At 43.5% G+C, this 19,942-nt stretch overlaps 1 protein-coding gene across 6 annotated transcripts in view; it reads right to left on the bottom strand.

The window, feature by feature from the left end:
• Positions 1-19,942, bottom strand: part of YEATS2 (YEATS domain containing 2) — a 43,814-nt gene that overhangs the window by 11,566 nt on the left and 12,306 nt on the right. For 3 of the 6 annotated variants that reach the window (XM_042820570.1, XM_042820565.1, XM_042820569.1), the window contains 13 exons: positions 18,800-19,039; positions 16,822-16,980; positions 14,485-14,588; positions 12,116-12,223; positions 10,863-11,036; positions 9,532-9,790; positions 8,569-8,730; positions 6,935-7,047; positions 5,615-5,770; positions 4,775-4,948; positions 2,838-3,036; positions 405-536; positions 73-171 (listed from right to left, as the gene is read on the bottom strand). In XM_042820570.1, the coding sequence (XP_042676504.1) occupies positions 73-171; positions 405-536; positions 2,838-3,036; positions 4,775-4,948; positions 5,615-5,770; positions 6,935-7,047; positions 8,569-8,730; positions 9,532-9,790; positions 10,863-11,036; positions 12,116-12,223; positions 14,485-14,588; positions 16,822-16,980; positions 18,800-19,039 (2,079 nt within the window). The remainder of the gene's footprint in view (positions 1-72; positions 172-404; positions 537-2,837; positions 3,037-4,774; positions 4,949-5,614; positions 5,771-6,934; positions 7,048-8,568; positions 8,731-9,531; positions 9,791-10,862; positions 11,037-12,115; positions 12,224-14,484; positions 14,589-16,821; positions 16,981-18,799; positions 19,040-19,942) is intronic. The other 3 variants (XM_042820566.1, XM_042820567.1, XM_042820568.1) reach the window with 3 other exon arrangements.

Below are 19,942 nucleotides of genomic sequence, written 5' to 3'. Positions count from 1 at the left end.
AGAGCCAGGCCACCCGCACAAAGCAGCAGTGAATATTTCCACTGCTTATCTTACTGAGAAACTCTGTGTTACCTTTAGTGATGGATGCCACAGAGGGACTAGAGACAGCCGTACTTGCTGATGTGACAGCTGTCACAGCTGAAACTTTGCTGGTAGAAAGTGACTGTATCACTGGAGAGGAACAGGAAACAGTTAGGACAATAAAGGAAGAAAAAAGGAAGCTTTGACAAAAAACCATATTGAGAATCAACAAAATATTTGCAATGCAAATTTTAGGGATGAGCCTCCTTGCTACGTTTTCTTCTATCTGTAACCTTGGACCACTTTGGCCAACAGTGACCAAGAGCTACTCTGTGTCAAAGGGGATTTTCAAACACCATCTGTCATCCTCCTCTGCCCTTTACCTTTGTTCATAGGCATGAGTATTGTCTGAACACCTCCAGAAGCTGTGTTAACACCGAGCTGTTTAAGCTGGCTGGGAACTGTCAGAACAGCCTGCTGTGGACTAGACTGATTTGAGTGGATTTTTAGCAACCCTGTAGGAAGAATGGAAGACAAAATGTTAAATAAAACACACCATTTTGTTTATCTCCAGTTATTTCTCTCCCTTCCTGCCTGAACTAGGATGGCCCCTCAATTAATTAGCCATAGTTCAGTGAACTGTCTGTCTGACAAATTTCTGCTGACATGGATGACTGCTGAAGTGCTGGGTTGCCTTATATGCTGCACAGCACCAATATTTGTGAGGGCAGTTTCCTCATTACTGAATGAATCTTAAACAAATGCTGATGTAACACAAAGTTTTTGAACGAAGCAGGCTCAGCACAGAGCTGAACACTCTTATCAGAGCAAGACAAAATTAGTTAGAGCATGACTTGCAACTCTGCTCTCCTTTCCTTGTGCTCGAGTGTTTGGTGAGCCAGCGACCAACAGCTCTGCTGTACTCAGCCCCTTGCTGTGCTTTGCCAGTGCCCCACACACCTCTGCAGTTCATTTGCAGTTAGTGAAGCACAATCAACCACACTTCCATGAAATGATGAACCCAAGCCTGTGAGGGCCTGATGAAGAACATACCTGAACTGAGTGTCCCATGTCTTTGCTATGGGCACTGAACACATCTATCTGAACAGACAGCTGATCGAGCTACGAAGCGTATCAAGGGGAGGAGTGAATAAAGCACTGATTTTAGCCAGGGCTAAAACAACAAGCAGGACATTCTGGTATCACCAGCATCCCATCACCTTGGTGGAAACCAGCACAGCTGCAGACTGTGCCATAGGGCAATGAGTGAAGAGCACTCACCTCCTGCTCCCTAGCTCTCTCCTCCACACCACCATTGTGTATGGGCCTAAATCCATCTTTACCACTAGTAAACTAGCTATTTTCTGTACAATTTTATTTAATGTTCTGATTAATTAAACTTCTATTCGGATTATGGGCATTTCACAAGCTTTTATTTTAGAAAATTGTGAACACCACATTTCATGGTAGTAATTTATACTCATAAATTGTTTCAAGAAAGTTTCTATTCCCCTTTCAATATCTCACTATTGCTTAAGTGTAACTGCATTCCAGTCAGCAGACATGCAAGGGATGGTGAAGACATCGCTTGGTTTTGAAAGATACATAGTTGAGACTTTGAACTGGGCTAACCTAGCACTGCCAATTCAGTTGTAAACGTCACAGTCCATCCTAAGACTCACTTAAATACAAGCCTACGTTTTTAGAATGAAATCTATAATGCTATGCATTTTGGCAAAACCTTTTCTTCTGCCTCTGACAGATGGGAATCCAGATGATACACTCTTGGACCTATACAGCAGCTTTAACCTGAAAGCTATTTAAAGCACATTTCCAACAAAAAGCCTTTCTACTTTGTTTGGAAAAAGGAAAAAGTTCAACTGCTTGTTGCAGAATTGCAGCTTCCGTTATTTATTTCCGAGCTGTGGAAAACACAGAGTGATGGAAGGATGAGTTTGGAAGTCTGTGTGCACAGGAAATGAGAAGGGCTGCTTCAAAGACACTGTCACACTGAGCAAGTGACGTGAAGAGCCTCTCCCTTTTTTACTATTTGTAATCTTCCCCCTCAGTAAGAAGCAACTTTGAAGGAACATAACACTCCAGGAGGTAAATCAGAAGGTAAAATAAAATGTTCTGATTTTAACTCATGATGATCAAATTAAATCTGCTATATTTGCTCTCCATAATGCAGAAGATACTGCAAGACAATAAAACTAAAGGAAAACAACACCCTACGTACAGGCAGTCCATCTTTATTGCCTTATCTTCATTAATTTGACACATTCCAGCTCAGATCTACCTCACTGGACTCAACAGATTTTTTTTACTTTAAAATATTCGCTTCCCCGTTTAATCAAAAACTCTCTCCAAGACAAACAGAGCAGATGCAAAGCCTCAGAGCCAAGTTTTGCTTAAGCAGCTCCTTCAGCTTCCGTGGAGGTTCAGTTTCACAACCTGAATTGAGACTGCAGTATCTCTGATCCCTGACAGTTTCAACATCATGGTACACTATATCCTTGAACACATGGAAGGCACCATCTACAGAGGATCTGGAATGAAAGCTAAAATTTGCCTCCAATATTAATGGGCATCTTGCACTGCTATTTGCATCAGATGCAGTCAGTGTACCGTATTAGGATGCCAACTCTTTGGCTAAAAGAAGAGTTACCCTACTAAGATACAGCTTAGAAAGTGTGGCTCTAGTTTCACCCATTCACAAATGCAGATGCCTCTACATGCTACTTTTTACACTGTAGACACCCAAAGAACACTCAATTCTAACTTCATAAAGGCAAAGCACAAATGGAGCTTAATACCTGATACTGCAGCTTTTCCAGTCACGGGCGTTGACGTAGTCACCAGAGAAGCAACACTTACAACAGCAGAAGTAGCAGTCTTGCTCACTACTGATGAAGCAGACTGGGTCTGGTTTATACAGACTTGGTGTTGCTGTCCGGATGTCTTTGCTGCAGGAGCTCCAGAAGACGATGAACTGGAACCTGCATTATCTATTTGCTGCATAAGAAAGAAAGCAGTAATGTTCCTTCTCATCTCACAGATGATTCAACAATAAGCAAGAAGAAGGAATATCTAGAAATAGCAAAGGCAAAAGCTTCATCGTTAAGAAACAAGTAAGAAACAAGCACCTATCCAAAAGTCCGCATGCAATGATGGTAAGGGTAGAACAGAAATAAATAACATTATGTCATGCACTCCAGAACTGCTTCTACAACTGCTTTGATGGTACCTGGAGCCAGCAAGCAGGTAAACCTCCAGATGAGCAATCTGGCCCAGGAATATTTCCCCACTGCTCAAAAGTCCAGGAGAAAAATGGAGCTCACCTGTTAATGCAGGTGTCTGCACTGACTCACACAGAAGTCATGCTTTGTTACAACGTTAGACACTACCTAAATTCTGAATCCTCTATATACTTCCTTTCACTGAAAGAAGTTTGGGCAGGAATAACATTGATTTTTAAGGTAATCTGCACATTACGCACTGCCACTGTTTTTGCCATTTACTGGCGAGTAAAACACCTTAACTTCACAGAGACCACAGCTCTTCTGCTCTTCAGTTAACAAAATTAATCTGAATGACTAAGGCTGACACTCATATTAACGTATATTATTTTGGTTAGACAGATGTGAAACCTTTCCACATCTGCTCACCAGAGCTGGAAAGGCTCTTGAACACTCAGAATCCAGTCCTCAAGCAGGTCCTGGTGTCCTGGCTGCTCTGTGACCTGTCTGCAAGCCTGTGACCCACGCAGGGACAGGTGGGCTGATCAGTGGCAGTGACAGTGGTTACTACAAGGAGGGGAGGGGAGCTTGAGATAAAGAAGGTGGATGAAAATTCCAATCTTCGCAGCTTCACTGACAGCTGTAAGAACAGTGAGTAGCATTTAAAGTAGATTTCAGCCTTTAAAGCGATATACACTGATATAACCAACACAACCGTGATAGATGCCTGGGTTCAGTTCTCCAAGGCACCATGGTCTCAACCTGCAGCTTCGTTAATCTTTGCTCCCCACACAGGAGAAGCAGGAAGCTTCTGGGAAACCCTTCTTGTGAGCTACACTTTACTCTATGCTGTCTCCTCTCCACCTCACAAACTCCATCTACCCTCCAGGTAGGCAAACTGCACTGAACGGTTGTATCCCCACTCACCCTAGGAACACATATGTTTTACTTTCGACCTCACTCCAGGGCAGAGCATCTCCTTTCCTTCCTGGACTGTGTAACTTCCCAGGGCAGAGAGCAGCAACATCCCCTGAACGCAGTCAGAACCAAAAGGACACTGAACCTTGGCCACTGTGAAACGTGTTCATGACAGACCAGGCTTTAAGCACCGTGGCAAGTCTGATTTCAGAGTAGTGGCCTACAGTCTAATTACTGCTGGCTTTCACTGCCCTGCTTGGAGGCAGATTCCTGCATTTTACACTCTCCTGTCAGTGACAGATTCGGAGTTTAAAGGGCCAAAAATCTGTACTATTGCAAAAGGTGTTCCTGATAAAGCAATTCCTGCCTACCAGAATTTTAACAGCATTAAAAGCAGTGCAAGCTTTAACCTATCCTTCTTCCTTCTCAGGTATTTTAGGCAGAACAGCAAGCAGTTGAACAGCAACAGAGTTTCTGCATTCTGCACTGGAACACAATTATAAGGCAGATCAACCAACAGTGCTGGAAAGAAGAATACCCATAAACTAAGAGGAGCAGATGCTGTATTACAGCACACTGGCAATACTGTGTCTCACCTGGGCCACCCCATTTGTGGGAAGGGCCACAGCAGGAGCAGCAGCTGTGGTGATAACACCGCCTGAGACCCTCAGCACCGTGGTGCCAGGCTTGGAGAGCTGGGTTGAGGCAGACACCGACTTCAGAGACCCGTCCGATATTTTCATCAGTGATGTCTGTCCACTGGCTGCAGCCTTTGAAAAGAAGTTCAGCACAAGGTAAAAAGCTGCAAACTGTTCCTGTGGGGTTTTGTTTGTTTTTCAACCAAATGGCATTTACATTACTGGAAATTTTTTTTTTTATACTTTTCTGTGACAAGAACAACTGCAACAAAATTACTAAATTCTGATTCAACTTCACCAAACTGTTGTCTTAAAAAAAAGAAAACAAAACAAAATGTGACTACTGCTTTTGAATGCTGGTGAGACTGAGTACTTTTTTAAAATAAGGGCCTTTGAGGAATCTGAAAACGACCAGGGTAAAACATACCGAAGAGATTAAGCAGAGGACCCATTCCTACATTCAAATATTTAAGCACATTTTTGCATCTGCCCATATTCACTCCTCTAATACCACATCATTACACAATCCTAGAGCATGTCTATGAGCTAGCAACCTAAGCTCATGACCTAAGACATGACCCACTTTGAGAACACCTACAAAGCTGACAAAGCCCTGTCTAACACCTTCACTCACAAGAACACCTGAATATGCTTTTGTACCACAGCCACCATCATAACTGTACAGAGAAAAACCAAAGGGCTACAAAAGATAAAGCTCCCATATTGTGCAATTGTGATTTCTACCCTTTAGCCAACAAAACGTTGTCTGGCAAGAAAAACACATCATTTGCAGCTTACCTGTGTAAATAAAGCAGTTTTCTGTCCAGTTATTACTTTTAATGCTTGTCCTTGTGTTGAAGATGCTCCAACTCCTACATTGCCCTGAACAACTGATGCTGGAGTGAGCTGCTTCCCAGAACTCTGAGGAGAAGGCTGACCAACCAGAAACGTGCCCTGCTCCAGAAATAAGTCTCAGTTCAGCACTTGGAAACCACAGTTAAGAGTCAATACAGGACAAGTTAGGAGCGTCAGTAGAGACTGTCAAAACACCTACAGGCCTGCAGCTTAAGCAGAACAGCAACATCTGCAACTGCTCTGTGATACAAAAATACTACTTGATGCAGAAGGTTATTGACATTATTTCTCTACACAAATACTGGGAATTAAAGATGTTTGGCGTCCTGGTATCTTTGCATGAGGTCAGAAAGAGAATCTCCACTTCCAAAGACCGGAAGCACTCCATTCCCACAAAGCATTTTTTCCATTGCACCATTAATTGCAATGGAGGATTCTGCAACCAGACCTGGGCACAGCCTTCCCAGTGCAGAACATTCTCTGATGAAAAGGGTAAGGGTGAAAAAGCTGTCCTCAGAGGCAGCTACATAGCACCATAATTTAACACATTTCATGCTCTTCAGGTTTATTCTTTGTGACAAATGCAACTTAACTTGCAAGATCAGAAAGACTACTGTTGGGTTAGGCAAAAAGCAGAAATCAAAACAGTGTTATTTCCTCACTTCAAAATGTATTTACTTCTGCCATAGGCGCTACACATTCAGAACTCAGCATGCAGAAATCACAGCTAGAACTGGAGGCACGCTCCTAACAATCTGAGGCCTTGCCTCCTCTCCTGTTTCACATTATTATTTAGTTGCTCCTCTTCAAAGCCTTCATTCACTCGCTGTCATGCACAGATCCCTTCATATGATCTTCTCTTTAGTCACTTCTCTTCCTTTCTCATCTCTCAAACAACACCTTTGTTCTCCTGTCTGCACAGCTTTCCTACAACTCCTCCACAACCTACCATTCAAGGTATCTCTTCTATACTATCTATGTCAAGTCACCTGTTTTTTTGGAGACCCTTGCTCCCCTACCACCACAGGCTCTTTATTCCTCTCTCAACACCACCCACTGCTTGCCATGAAAAAGTATTCCATGCTACTTTCTCAGTCTGCAAGGAGCCGAGCGATGAGGGGTGCTACTCAGTAAGGGGAGGCAAAGGGCAGAGATGCACAAGTACCAATAGTAAGTTGTGCCTGACAGAGGAGAAAACAGCACAGCTTGCTAGAGGGCAGCCTGAAATGTCCATCTGCTCCAGCTAGTGCTTGTGCCACTGACCTGGGGTGTCTGCTTCAGGATGTAGGATGTATAGGTGAGGTGCTGTGACAAGTTACTACTTGTACTTTGGGTTCCTCCTCCTCCACTATTTGTAGAGCCACCAGATTGGAGACCTGCAACCAGAACAGAAGGCTTTGCTCTTCTGCAACCAGACAGCGCCAGTTGCTGAAGTACTCCTGTACATACAAGTACCTGAAAACAGCCTGCAAGATGCTTGCTGCAGCATGTTGTGTAGCTGAATACACACAGACATAAATACCACAATTGCTCAGTACAGCACAGTTCAGATGTGCTGCTGTGCTCTCTGAAAGCTCAGCAAATGCAATGAATAAAGGGAGACATGGGGAGAATGAGGACTACTGGACATAGAAAGCTCATTCAAGGCTGTTGTAAAGTTTCTATCAAAGAAAATGCTGTACAACAGATATACAGTGTTTCTGTAAGTCTTTTGCAGGTACTGAATCTACAGCAAAAGCCCTGAAAACACAATAAATCCCATCAGCTTCTTAATTTTACTTCTGCTTGCTGTTCCAATGCAGTTTTGTTAACACAGAGTGGATCATGGACTCTAACTGGTGGTGAATCACAACGTTTTGATATTGCTCTGCCACCAGGAGGAAGAGAATGGACACAGACATGTTGTAGTCTCCCACTAGGAAACCAAGATTGAAAAACACTATGGCTCTGTCATAAATCACAACTATTTGCTCTCCTTCAAGGCTTGAGAGAGCATTTACTTGTTAAGATTGGACTGCCATCTAAATTTTCAGCAGAGGCTCCCATCATGAGTACAGCCCAGAATACCATCAACAGTACCCATGTTTTCAGTGACACTCTGCTACTATGCTGCTGGTGTTTACCTTCTTACATAATAAGCTGATTATCTCTCACATCAGAGATGGAGACTTGCAAGCAAACACTCGGCACCCAGTCCATCTACCCCAGCCTCAAAGATGAGCATTCTAGAGAAGGCTCATAAAACATTTCCTATAGCAAGAGCACGCTATTAAAAAAAAATGTATCAGCCCTAAGGACAATTTGAGCAACGCTGTTCTCCAGGTATTTCACAATACCTGCAAGCATGAAACTTGTTTTGAATCAAACTTGCTTTCACTCTATTAACAACAAATTAGTTCTGCTGATGTCAACAGCTTGAAATCAAACCTTTTATCAACATTGAAATCTATTTATTTCTCTTATTCCAGATATAGTCATCTTGTCCTTCTCAGAGCTAGTTTATGTTTCTTGTTTTCCAGGGTCTCATTCCATGACTTACTAATAGCTTTCAAAACTGCATTCAAACCAGCATCAGTTCTACATTAGAAAAACGCAGGCATCTCTCCCTGTATATCAAAGTAGAGTGAAAGGCAATCCTTCTTTGTGAGCTCTGAGAAAAACTGCACTACTTTCAGCACAGAAAGACAGATACTGGGAGCTCTACATGTAAAGCAGTACCATCTAAAACAGAAGGCAATCCGGGCTTAAAAAGCTCCATGTGCTGTGTTGTTGTGAACAAAGAAACTTCCTTCTGTTACTGCTTTCACAGTACGAGGACATGTTATAGCAAGAACAGCAAACATTAATTATGCAGTGATTACATTATTTAACTCATTAGATTTCCCTGCAAGACTAACTAGCATTATTTGTGGCTCGCAGTATGGCTCCCTGGGGTATGAGCAGCAGTTTTCCTTTGCCAGAAGGATTCTTGCTGTTGGTGGTGAGGTACAGTTTGGTGCCCGGTGGTAAGTTTGCCAAGTTTGCCAGGTTGGTGGCTGGTAACTGCAGTGTAGCCATCACTAGAAAGAAGGAATAAAAAAAAAAAATTACTCCTTGAAGAGGCCAGCATGCATTGAAATCTGCACAGAATGAAAGCACTGGAAGTCCCACATATCTAGCCTTCAATAAACCATGCTTAGCTGCCATAACAGCAGATAAAATCCACCAGTGATGCAGACACTTTGAACAGGTCTAGGAAAAAAGAAGATTAAGTGAAACCTCCGCAGGTCACAGGCCAAAGAAATACAGTGGTGGAATCTGCTGGCTTAAGTTTACAGGCCACACAGCACATTTCAAACAGCCCAGAGTCTGAGCTAACATGCCCAGCTAAAGCCAGCTGCATGTAGAAGCAGGCTGGATGCTTCTGCCCAAATTCCCTTAACTGCAGGCACTGAGCAAGATGGGAGATGCAGTAAGAACAGTTGAGCTGTTGTTGGCTGGGTTCATGTGGGGCCCCCTGAGCATCTAAGGAGCATCTAAGGACTGCAGGGCAGGACAGGAGCACAAGATCTGGCTTTGTGAAAGTTCATCAGGTCTGCAGCCCATTCCCCAGCACATCCTGCTGATCTTCACATCCCAGGGCACCCCAAACACCCACTGCCCATGTAACTGAAACACAGAAACATGTACTCTGCTCCTTGGAGAGAGCATACTGTATTGTACTTGTGCATCCTTCCCTCTTGCAGATAACAAGTTAACATTTACCACACTACAGATCTTTCTATCCATTTTCAAGTTTTTCCATCGCACAATTATTTCAGATGTGAAGGAATCACTACAGAACCACAGTGAGCCATTAACAAGGTGCAAAATCACTCTACCTGATCCTTGTGATGTACTTTTCTGAGCGCCTGTGGAAGTAACTTGTGCCTTTGTTATAGTCTGCACAGGCTGAGCTACGATTGTTCCTCCACCTCCACTCACGATGGCTTTGGCTACGCCTTGAGTCACAACCTGTTTTGGACCAACAGCCTTTGCCACTGAAGAACCAGACTTTGCCACAAGTATCTGGCCACCGCTGATAGCCACTGCCTGCTTCACTGTTGACTGTAAAGCAGAACCAACTGGAACACCAACAACCTGCAACAAAGAAGCACTGCATGATGTGACACTCAACCACTCAAGTTCTAACTGGTACGCTGCCTTCACCTCTAGGTATTTCAGGACAATTTGTATAGGTCTACTTGTGTATAAGGTTCTTTATCCCCAATCAAAATCGGACTGGCAAGAAGCCAACCCCAGGTAAAGAGCAGTAATCTATTAAACACAGCCAGGATTTCAGAGTACTCACAAAAGATTAAATACATTCAAATCACAGGGCAACTTGATTTTTCTCTGATATACAAGCAATGGATTAATTCCAACTAAGGATAAAGCTTGCCTTGGTGGAAATCCAGAGATTTAATTTCAACTCATTCATGGGAACAGACTCCCTGGGAAAACCATGGCCTCAAATTAGAATCTGCAGAGTGTTTTAATTTGTGTGTTGATGTATCTGCAGGCAAACGCAGAGTTTGCATACCTGCTCAAACAGGCAAATAAGGCAGTAAAAAGGGCAATGCAAATATGTACTTACGAAAAACTCAACCCTCCATATGTAGTCCATTGTGGTCAGTACACAATTTCACAATCCTCACAATGCTGCATCACCCCTGTCAAATCAGTTCCGTAACCACTCGCGTAGCACCACTTAAACCTTATGCTAGCTCTGGACCAGTCTTCACCCCTGCTCCCTGTTTGTCCTGCTCTTTTATTTTTTGCTGCAGGCCTGCTGTCCAAGGAAAGAATTTACTTCCTTTTATGGAGAGACCTGGATGAGCTTCAGCAAAAGCTGATAACGGCAGCCAACTTTCTGGGTTGTCAGGATCCAGTTCAAAACAAGCCTCCTCCTCACTGCTGCAAAGGGCTAGAGAGGAGTAGGAAATGCTTTCTGTAAGCAACGAAACGCAGTAGCATTTGTGTATGCTGCTCCCTTCACAAGGGCAAGAGGTAAGCACACCATGAGCTAACTGCGCATGGGAAACTTGCTACCCAGAGTACTGCTGCCTGTGCCTGAGGCACAACCAACCCCGTGGCCACAGGAGAAACACGAGGTGTTACAAGGCAAGACAGAAGGCTGACAGCCAACCAAAGATGCCCAAGTGCCTCATACCTTGGACTGTGCTGTCCCCTCGCTCGTGCTCACAGCTGGCTTCTGCGGTGACAAGGCCAACATGTGGCTTCCTTTTACTGTGACATACTGCTGCACAGAGGTCTGCGTGGTCGGCCCTGCTGCTGACACCTGGGGTTGCTGGGGCAGCTCTCCTGGCTCCTGTTTTATTATCACCTATTAAGTAACATAATAAAGTTGACACAAAACAAAAGCGAAACAAAAAGCAAACAACTAAGACACTGGGAATCATTTCTGGAACAGCCTGCCTGCAGGAACAGGCACACAACAGTAACTCAGACACGGTTCTCACACAGCACCAGGTGAACTCTAACTCATCCTATTGTGAGGGCTACTCCCAGCACACAAGCGTGTGAGGAGGCCTGTACTTAAGCCAGCGTTCCCACTTTGAAAGATGCTCACAGAAATTAAAGCATCACAGACATTTCCAGTAGTATTGTAGGTACTCAGTCCTACTAATGGTATCCTGCATCTCAGAAGGGAGACAGAACACTGTAAGGTTTCAAATACCTATGAACCTCCCTGCCCAAAATGTCCTTTTTTTTCCTACCTTGCAAAATTATAATTGATATTATAGCTGTAGATACTGTAACCAGATATAGATGCTGTAACTGGTTACAGATTATATTATTTTCTTGTGTACATTTCAACACGGTATGATTTTATCTGGGACAAGCCATAAATCTAATCATCGAGATCAGCAACTTAAGAAAGGCCCTTGGTTTGGCAGGTGTTTTTTTCTCCCACCAGATTGCTGTGGATTCTGTAACTGCTAGGAAACACTTTCAACCTTTCAGTTCGCCTAGTATTACCAGGAACAAATTCAAGGTGGTAACTTCTAAGGAAACTTACTCACAAATGGAAACATCTGACACTCAGAAATCACCACAGCATTTTGTAAAAAACCGTTACAAAATGTAAAAGTAGGTAGATCTACTACTATTTACTTATATGGTAGCTCACCAAATAAAGCCTTTAAAAGTATCAGCTTCAATACAACAGTGACTCAAAGGGGAACAAGAAAGGACGAAGGAGATAACGAAAGGAAAGATCACAGCAACAGCAGAGTCACAGGAAAAGAAATTAAGATTCATCTTTAGAGAGGGGCTAGAGAGCTCCTGGCAGCAAGACACACTGGTTCCAGTAAGCTCCACATGCTTAAGTTACATGGTTTGTGGCAGCAAGAAATGGTAAAACTAGGCTCCTTGTCCAGGCACAAATGCCAAGAGGAATACCTTTGTAAAAGCTCCAAGTCCTCCAGTGACTGATTTGGGGCTTTGCACCTTGGAATGACTCCCAATGGGACAAAGAGGTGGCATGGTGGCAAACAGGGAATCCTCCTGCTGCAAATAGGAAGATGTGGCACAAAGATTGGTGAAATGTCCAACAAAAGCAATTAAAGAAGAGATTACTAATAGTGGGTGGCATGGACAATTTGGGCAATTCCGAATTAGCTGTACAAATAAACCATTTCCAAAAACACTTAAGGAACAGGAATGTAACATACTTAATACAACATATGAAGCAAATTGTCAATTTACACCTCCAACAGCAGTAACTGTTTCTTACCACATCATACAAAAATGAAAGAAACAGACAGGCCCCCCACCAGCTTCTTATACAAAGCATTTCCGAGCTGTAACACTGAGGCAGCTGCATGTTAAAGTCATGTCTGAGTGGGTATCTAATCAAGGGACACACTACTGATGGGAGGGTGAGAACACGACTGAGTCAGACAATGTTCAATACTGTGCAATGACAGGACAAGAATCAATGGGCACAAACTAAAATAAAACACATTCTGTTTAAACATAAGTTGTTTTGTTGTTTTTTCTTTAAGTAGTGATTGAATTCTGGAACAGGCTGCCTAGAGGCTGGGGATTCTTCAACACTGGAGATACTCAGCATCCAACTGGACATGTTCCTGAGCAACCTGGGCAAGAGAGTTGGGCAGATGACCTCCAGAGGACCCTGCCAAACTCAACTACTGCACAGTTCTGTGTGCAACCTCAGAGATGAGTATCCAAAAAGAAACAGGCATGAAGGGAAGAAAAAAAAGTTCAATTTAAATCTGCAAGCAAAATCATCTCGGATGATGGCAGCACAGTCTTCCCAGTCACAGACTGGCCCTGACAGTGAGGGTATCTAATGGAATAAACCACATTTTCACACCCACAAAATGGTGCATCTTTCATTTTTGAATCTGTGGCTGTAGAGAGTCCAATGTATTTGAGGAATTATGGGACAGTTATAGTTTGTTTAATTAAAATAATTGTACTACTTTAGGATCAGTGTGAAATCTATGGCTGCGGTTTCATGATTGCTTAGTCCATCCTTGGGATGGAACACAACCAAAAAATCCTCAAGACATTAAATCAATACTCCTGCCTTTCCTGTGCCAATGCAGACAGGTGAAAACAGATGAGCTTCCAACCAGATCAGTCGCGTAGCTACGTGGCAAGCAAGAGCAAACCACTGCCAGCAAACAGGAGGAGGGGTGAAGACAAGGTCAGAGGCATGGCCAGCCCATTCAAGAGCACCATGCATACTGGTCATGTTCAAGTGATTGAGTGATTGAAGAAATGCAGGTTTAAGTCATTAAAAAAAAAATATACAGAGGAAACCAGCATGCAGTGAAGAGATAAAAAGCACTAAGTGAAACACCACCTATAACATCACACTGAACTACCAGACATCCCTCCCTCTTAAAGAAACCACAAAATTACAACTTCCCACTAGCCAGAAGATGTATGGACATAAATACATCTGCTTACAAAGTTAAGATTTCTTTTGTTTTAAATACCTTCAGATTTTAACCGAATCCAACAGAATGCAGCTCTTACAATGATACGTGTCCATTCTGACTCATTTAAAACCTTACAAAAAGAACAGCCCCAAACCAGTATAAAACAAGTGACTTTTAACAGTTAAGTAAAACTCAGCTGACGGACAGGCTCTTGGAAGCAGAACAGCCAGCCAGCACCTGACAGTTAAAGTGCTGCAAACCAATCGCTTCAGAGAGCAATCTTCAACACATTTTTCTTAACAGATGTGGGAAGCACTTCAGCTCCAAATGGGAAACAATCTGCTTTCTGCAAGCTGACTGGAAAACCTTCCCCTCCACAACCAACATTAAGGTTCCTGAGTCACGAAGACAGGGAATAGCTCCCACGAGCAGCAGCTGCTTTCAGGCAGAGGCTCACTGGTGCTGCTTGCCTGTCAGAAATACCTCTCCCACATCTTGTGCAGGGAAGGATTTTATCTGATAGATCAGCTCTGTACCATTTGAGCTTTGCAGATCAGAATGTGAACCCTATTGATCACTGGTTACAGGCTCAGTTACTCTGCTATTTGCATGATTATTTTTCTGAACGTAGGCAGTTATAAAGTCAGCAAATTACCTATTTTAAGACTGCTAGGAACAGCTGCAGCATAAAATAATAAACCAAGTAGAGCTTTTGAAGTAGGCACATCTGGTTTAATTATATATTGTCATTAACAGAGCGAAACAGATCCTAGTCTACTAAAAAAAGAGGTCTTTTGACAGATGAGACATTTTGAAAGCTGTGCCTTTAATGGGAAGCACGCCCCACAAGAACATTACCTTGACAGCTGAGGTCACAAAGCTGCTCCCGTGGCTCTTCGGTACAGGAGACCCGGCCCCATGAGAGGCCTGACAAACGTTGCTCAGCTTGCTGGTGGGGCTCCCTGTGTGTTGGGAAACAAGGCAGACTTCAGGGCAGGGCAGGGAGCAGTGCCACTCAACGTGACACCCTTCTAACCACAAAGGAGGCATTTCATCTCAACTCTCTATTGTCCATGAGGTGCACATAACAAGGGACATCAGTGGGTGTTGGCACGGGCACAGAACAAACTACTTTTCATTACAAATACACTAGGTCCTTGTCTCCCATCACCTGTACAGAATGAAAAAGGAGACTATTTTTCAATACTGAAGGTCTCCCATTTCTACTTTCCCCCTGTTGGGCCCCAAACCCCACATGGTTCTGCAGCTCCAGGAGGACAGCACAGCTCCCAGGTGGAGGGTCTGCAGCCCACACAGCTCTTTCTTCACTCAGAGCTGTCTGTTGCAAATTGGAAGATAGCTCCTGGATGACTGCCCGCATTGGCTACAGGTGAACTACAAGAAATGACAACAGTAAACAAGCTCCCAAGTTAGAATTTGCTGCCACAAATGTAGCTCCCTCTACTGCCCTGAAACCCTCTGAACCTGCTCTAGCTTTAGACATGGCACTGAGAAGGATCTGAGGAAGATGGCATGGAAGGAAAGAGGAAGGTCAGAAAAGAAGGGACACACTGGGTGAGGAGTAATGAGAGGAAGGGAGGGAAGACGAAGAACTGGAAGTGAGAGATGAAGACAGGTTCCTGGGTCTGCTCCTGGAAAGCGTGCCACAGTACCCACCTGCTGCCTTATGCAGGTGAGGGTCTGAGTGTAAAAGCCAGTGACAAACTTGCTCTGCATTAGCAGCACTGTATGCAACCCACAGCTGCTGCCCTGCAGCAATTCAGTTACTTCTACTAGCCTGGTTTTGTAGCTTCTTTTGATAAAGAGATGCCAAAACCACAGTAAGAACAAGTTCATAGTCTCTCACATGCATTATAACTCGCACCTACATTTATAAGTAAACTGTGCAGCCATTTCTCAAAACAATGGGATACATAAAGGCTGGCTTCCACAAAACACGAAGTTTCAGGTGTCACCCTCTTAAATGTGATCAAAGGTTTTATAGAAAATAACTATTTTGTCTGTAATGTCACTGTCTACTCAATCCTATCTAGCTGCTGCTGCCAGAAAGCCAGTTCCATACTCCCCTTGTTCCACACAGGGCCTGTGTCCAACAACAAAAAATAAGGGGAGGGGAGGGCACTAATTTTCTGCTCTGCCACCCATCTGATTTGGTTTGTGTAGGACAGGGTGAAATGACAGGAACACGAGGGAAGGGAGAGGCAGCAGGCAGTTTTTTCAGGCCAGTCTGTACTGATATCACACTGATGTAGTGGGAAACTACATGAAGGTGCACACTTCAGTAGCATTTGGACTTGAATATTCATACCCTCTGGTGCTTCTCCAGATCCTATTCTCCATGTAAAGTTCCCTACTAGGAGAACACGACAGTCACCAAGCCACAACAAACCATGAAGCAGAACAGAGTCAGGCTGGAGGTAAGGAAGAAACAGGAAAAACCAGCAAAAGAAAAACAAAAACCCTACTGGTAAAACCAACATATCAGGAAAGCCCCCAGATACACTAAAAACATTCAGCTACTACTATGTTTTCTCTACTAGTTCCTTCTGTGAGGAAACTGGACACAGTGTGACAACTGTGTTACCAGCAGCATTAAGGGATTTTTTGGCATTTTCCAGCCATGTCCAAAGAGCAGTTAGCATCACATGGACACTGCAGTTCAACACCTGGTTCTAAGAACTACCCTGAGATGCCAGTAAGTACACACCTACACAAACACACAGCATGCTTTGAAACACACTGGTCACAACACCCGCTCTGGTAACGCAGAGCTGTGGGTCACATCTCCTGCACTGGACTCAGAACCACATCTGTGAGCTGCTGCAATTCTCCCCGTGTTCTCTGCCCATACCCAAGACACAGTCCTTGCCCAACCAGCTGTGCACTGTCTGTGTTTAAACCTCTACTCACCACACAGTCTGTACTACTTTCTCTCCTTTCTTTTATGGTTGTTAAGAACTTTTACACTATGTGCTGTTTCCTAAATAAAACTGAAGTCAACTCTGACACACTCTCAGCCGTGTTACAGGTCACTCAAGCAAACATTCTCTCTTTGTTGAGTACAGTTCCAACTTTCCAGACTGAAATACCATGATTACACTATCATTTGAAAGGGACAGTAAACTAGAATGCGTAAGATGAAGTCACTCTGCCTTCTGGGGTCACACTACACACCTGTGCTTGTGGCTGCTGCTCCAACCATCTGTCCAGGCTTGTCCACAATAACATATGGATTATTAATGACTGAGCTAGCAGAGCCTTGCTTCATGTGCACCGGAGTGGAGGTTGGGGTACGAGGTAGCGGAGATGGACTAGGGGTCGATATTGGAGAACCTTCAGGAAAAAAGTCCAATGCTTCTATCTCATCAATGTTGTAAGAACACAAAAATACAGCAGTAGTAGTGCGTTAACAAATGATTAGAGAAGGAATGTCTTTGAGGATGCATTTCCAAGACTAAGCCAGATCACAGAGCTTGGAGAAGAGAGAGAAAGAACAAAGTGGGAGTTAAAGGAGTGTGAAGCATAAGAGCTCGTACCTACCCTGGGCATTCTTTATCCATTGAGCCAAACAGGGTTCAAAGAGATCTTAGAAAGCCAGCTAGCCCATCCTTGAATTCTGAGGTGGGTTAACATCATTCTCACTGTTAAGTCCAGACCACCCAAGAAAATAAAGGAAGAGAGCTGAGCTCTTTGATATGCACTCTCTTTCGCTCAAGGAGCCCATAATGCAGGCATCCAGGCCAAGGACCAAACAGTTCATGTAAAAAGGCTGCGTGAAACAGCAGCCAGCAGCCAGGCCAAGCCAATCTTGTCTCTTCACTGCTCTCATGACAGCAGATACCCTTGAAGGCACATATGCAACTTGGGGGTAAGAAGGCCAGGAGAAGGAGAAAAACAGAAGCAAAAAAAATGCACAAGGGGGTTATCAAGAAACGTGGAGAAAAGGACAGGCAAGAAAGTAACAAGATGGCAGCAAGTACACTAAACTTCAGCTGCTTGTTAATCTGCTTTGTTGGCAGCGATTGACTATTAAAATGGAACATAAATAATCCCTATGTTTTATAAGCTGCTGTTCGAACCTGGAAGGGTGATGCTTCTCTGATGCAGACAGCAGTCTTTCAGGAATGCTTAGAGAAACATTTAAATAGCAAAAACCAACAGAGAATAATCCAAGGATATTGAGAAAGACAGAATGCACTATACTTCTTGCTTTCTGGACAGGCTTGGAAAAAGAATTAGTAGAGTGAAGATTAGCAGCAGAGCTTATTAGAAGATTAGTAGTATTTTATTGAGAAAGAAGAAAGCACAAGGCATAGGTTCAAATATAAATCACTACTACTTAAAAGATGTCACATAAAAACATTGAAATCTAAGAACAAACAAAAAAACCATCCTGATACTTGAGAAAAATAATGTGGGAGCAGATCAGAAAACACACAGTGATAGCTGGTGCTTCATTTTCTGACATTCAGCAGGTCATCTCCCACCTTCACACGTGACACAGTGAGCTGCACGTAAAAACTTTCTGATGCAAAGTATCTTCCAGTGGATGGGATCATGCCCAGGCAGGGAAAGCTCTATAAGCTAAGTGAATAAACAGCACCTTGGCCACCACTGGTTGAGAAGTTACCCAAAGTGCACCCTACTACTCACTGCAGCGAGCTGGAAATTTAATCCAGAGGGTGCACTTCTGGAAGAGGAAGACCAAAGTCGCTCCATTTGAGGAGATATCATAAGTACAAGATGGACCATTTGAGCAAGCAAGGTTGAAAATTCGTCACCCAATAATCAGAACAAAGTTCTTTTTAATCAATCCCTGTTGTCCAGAAGAGGGAGGGAGAAGAATGGCTTCTTCCCACATACAAACAGCACATATGGAAGAAGCATCCTTGCCTAGGCCTTTCTCTCCAGTTAAAGACTACGATCTTCATACCTAAAATTATTCATTATCAGGGAAAGAAAAGTTCTCATCCCTTTTTTGATTTGACACAGAGCATTTCACACTTACTGTGTTTAGCTCCTCATTCTAGTTTCCTACTAGTTGCCTGATGTTCAAACACAGGCAGGCAGGGAAAGGACACAAAACAAGTCCAACTGGTTCAATCTCTGGTTTTCCAGAGTGAAGCACTCAGATATGTAAACTAACATTCACCTGATACAATCTTGCAACTCATGGTGATAGGCTGGAAGGATTTTCCTGGCGACTCTGCAGGGCTTGGAATCTGACCTTGAGGCACTATTTTACAGCTAGCTGCAATGGGCTGAAAGGCTGAATTTCCATGAGAGCCAAAGGGAACTTTCTGTGTGGCTAATTTGGTGGGAGTCCGTTCTATCGAAGATGGCAGGGAATAAAACGTGGCATGTCTTTCAGTTTCAGCATTCCCAGGGAATCCTGATTAAAACAGGGAAAAGAAGAAAAATAATTCTTAGGTTGAGAGGCCTAATGCCTTACTGTGATTCTCTACATAAACATAACTAGGATTCAACAAATACCTTCTCAAAGGAAGGAAAGAAGGAGACAGCAGCTGGTGGGAGGTGCTGAAAAGGAAGAAAGGGTGATAATGGATTTCCTCCTAAGCAAGCCTGGTGGATCTGTCCCTGAACCAAAGAGCAAAATGCTATCATACACAGCCTGTTCAGCTTTGGTAGGTCACCAGCCAGTGTGCAGCATCTTATGAAAAGGCCCCTCCAATGACCAAAAGCTGCTGGTAGTTCCATGACCACAGTCCGGATTCTGCACAGCTAAGGCAAAAATTTCCTTCACAGGAAATCCCTCAGTACATCTGTTGGAGTAAAATACAGGGAGACCAACTACTGCCTTTGACCTGGGATAAAGAATCTGTCTTACCGGAGGTAAAAGGAGATCAGTTAACCCGATGAGAGAAGCTATGTCAGTCAGCATGGGAGGCAAGTTTACTTCCTCCCTCTTCTACAGCTACTGCATATCTTCATGCTCTGATAAAATCCTGTGCATTTAATGTTTGTTTCCTTTCCCCCTTTTTTTTTTGGCTGTGCCTCCATGAGAAAACACTGCACTCAAACAACAGACTTTCTTGCTGAGCCACGACAATGCCCCTGGCAGAATGCATCATGCAAAACATCAGCACTGCAGTCATTCCTTAATACAGGAATCAGGATAGATCACAAAATGAACATAGTCATGTTATCTGATCATATTTAGAAATACAAAGTTGCTGTTTCCAGCAAATTTCTCATATCAAAACACGCGAACCATCAAAGACTCCTTTTTTTCCCAGCCCAGAGAACTGAGGCTTATCTTAACACTGTACGTTCC

Source organism: Centrocercus urophasianus, unplaced genomic scaffold, assembly GCF_019232065.1.
Source record: "Centrocercus urophasianus isolate 14NV4802_14NV808 unplaced genomic scaffold, USGS_Curo_1.0 seq_19, whole genome shotgun sequence".
Lineage (NCBI taxonomy): Eukaryota > Metazoa > Chordata > Aves > Galliformes > Phasianidae > Centrocercus > Centrocercus urophasianus.
Note: the sequence above shows the minus strand (reverse complement) of the source record. Positions and strands in the feature narration are given on the sequence as shown.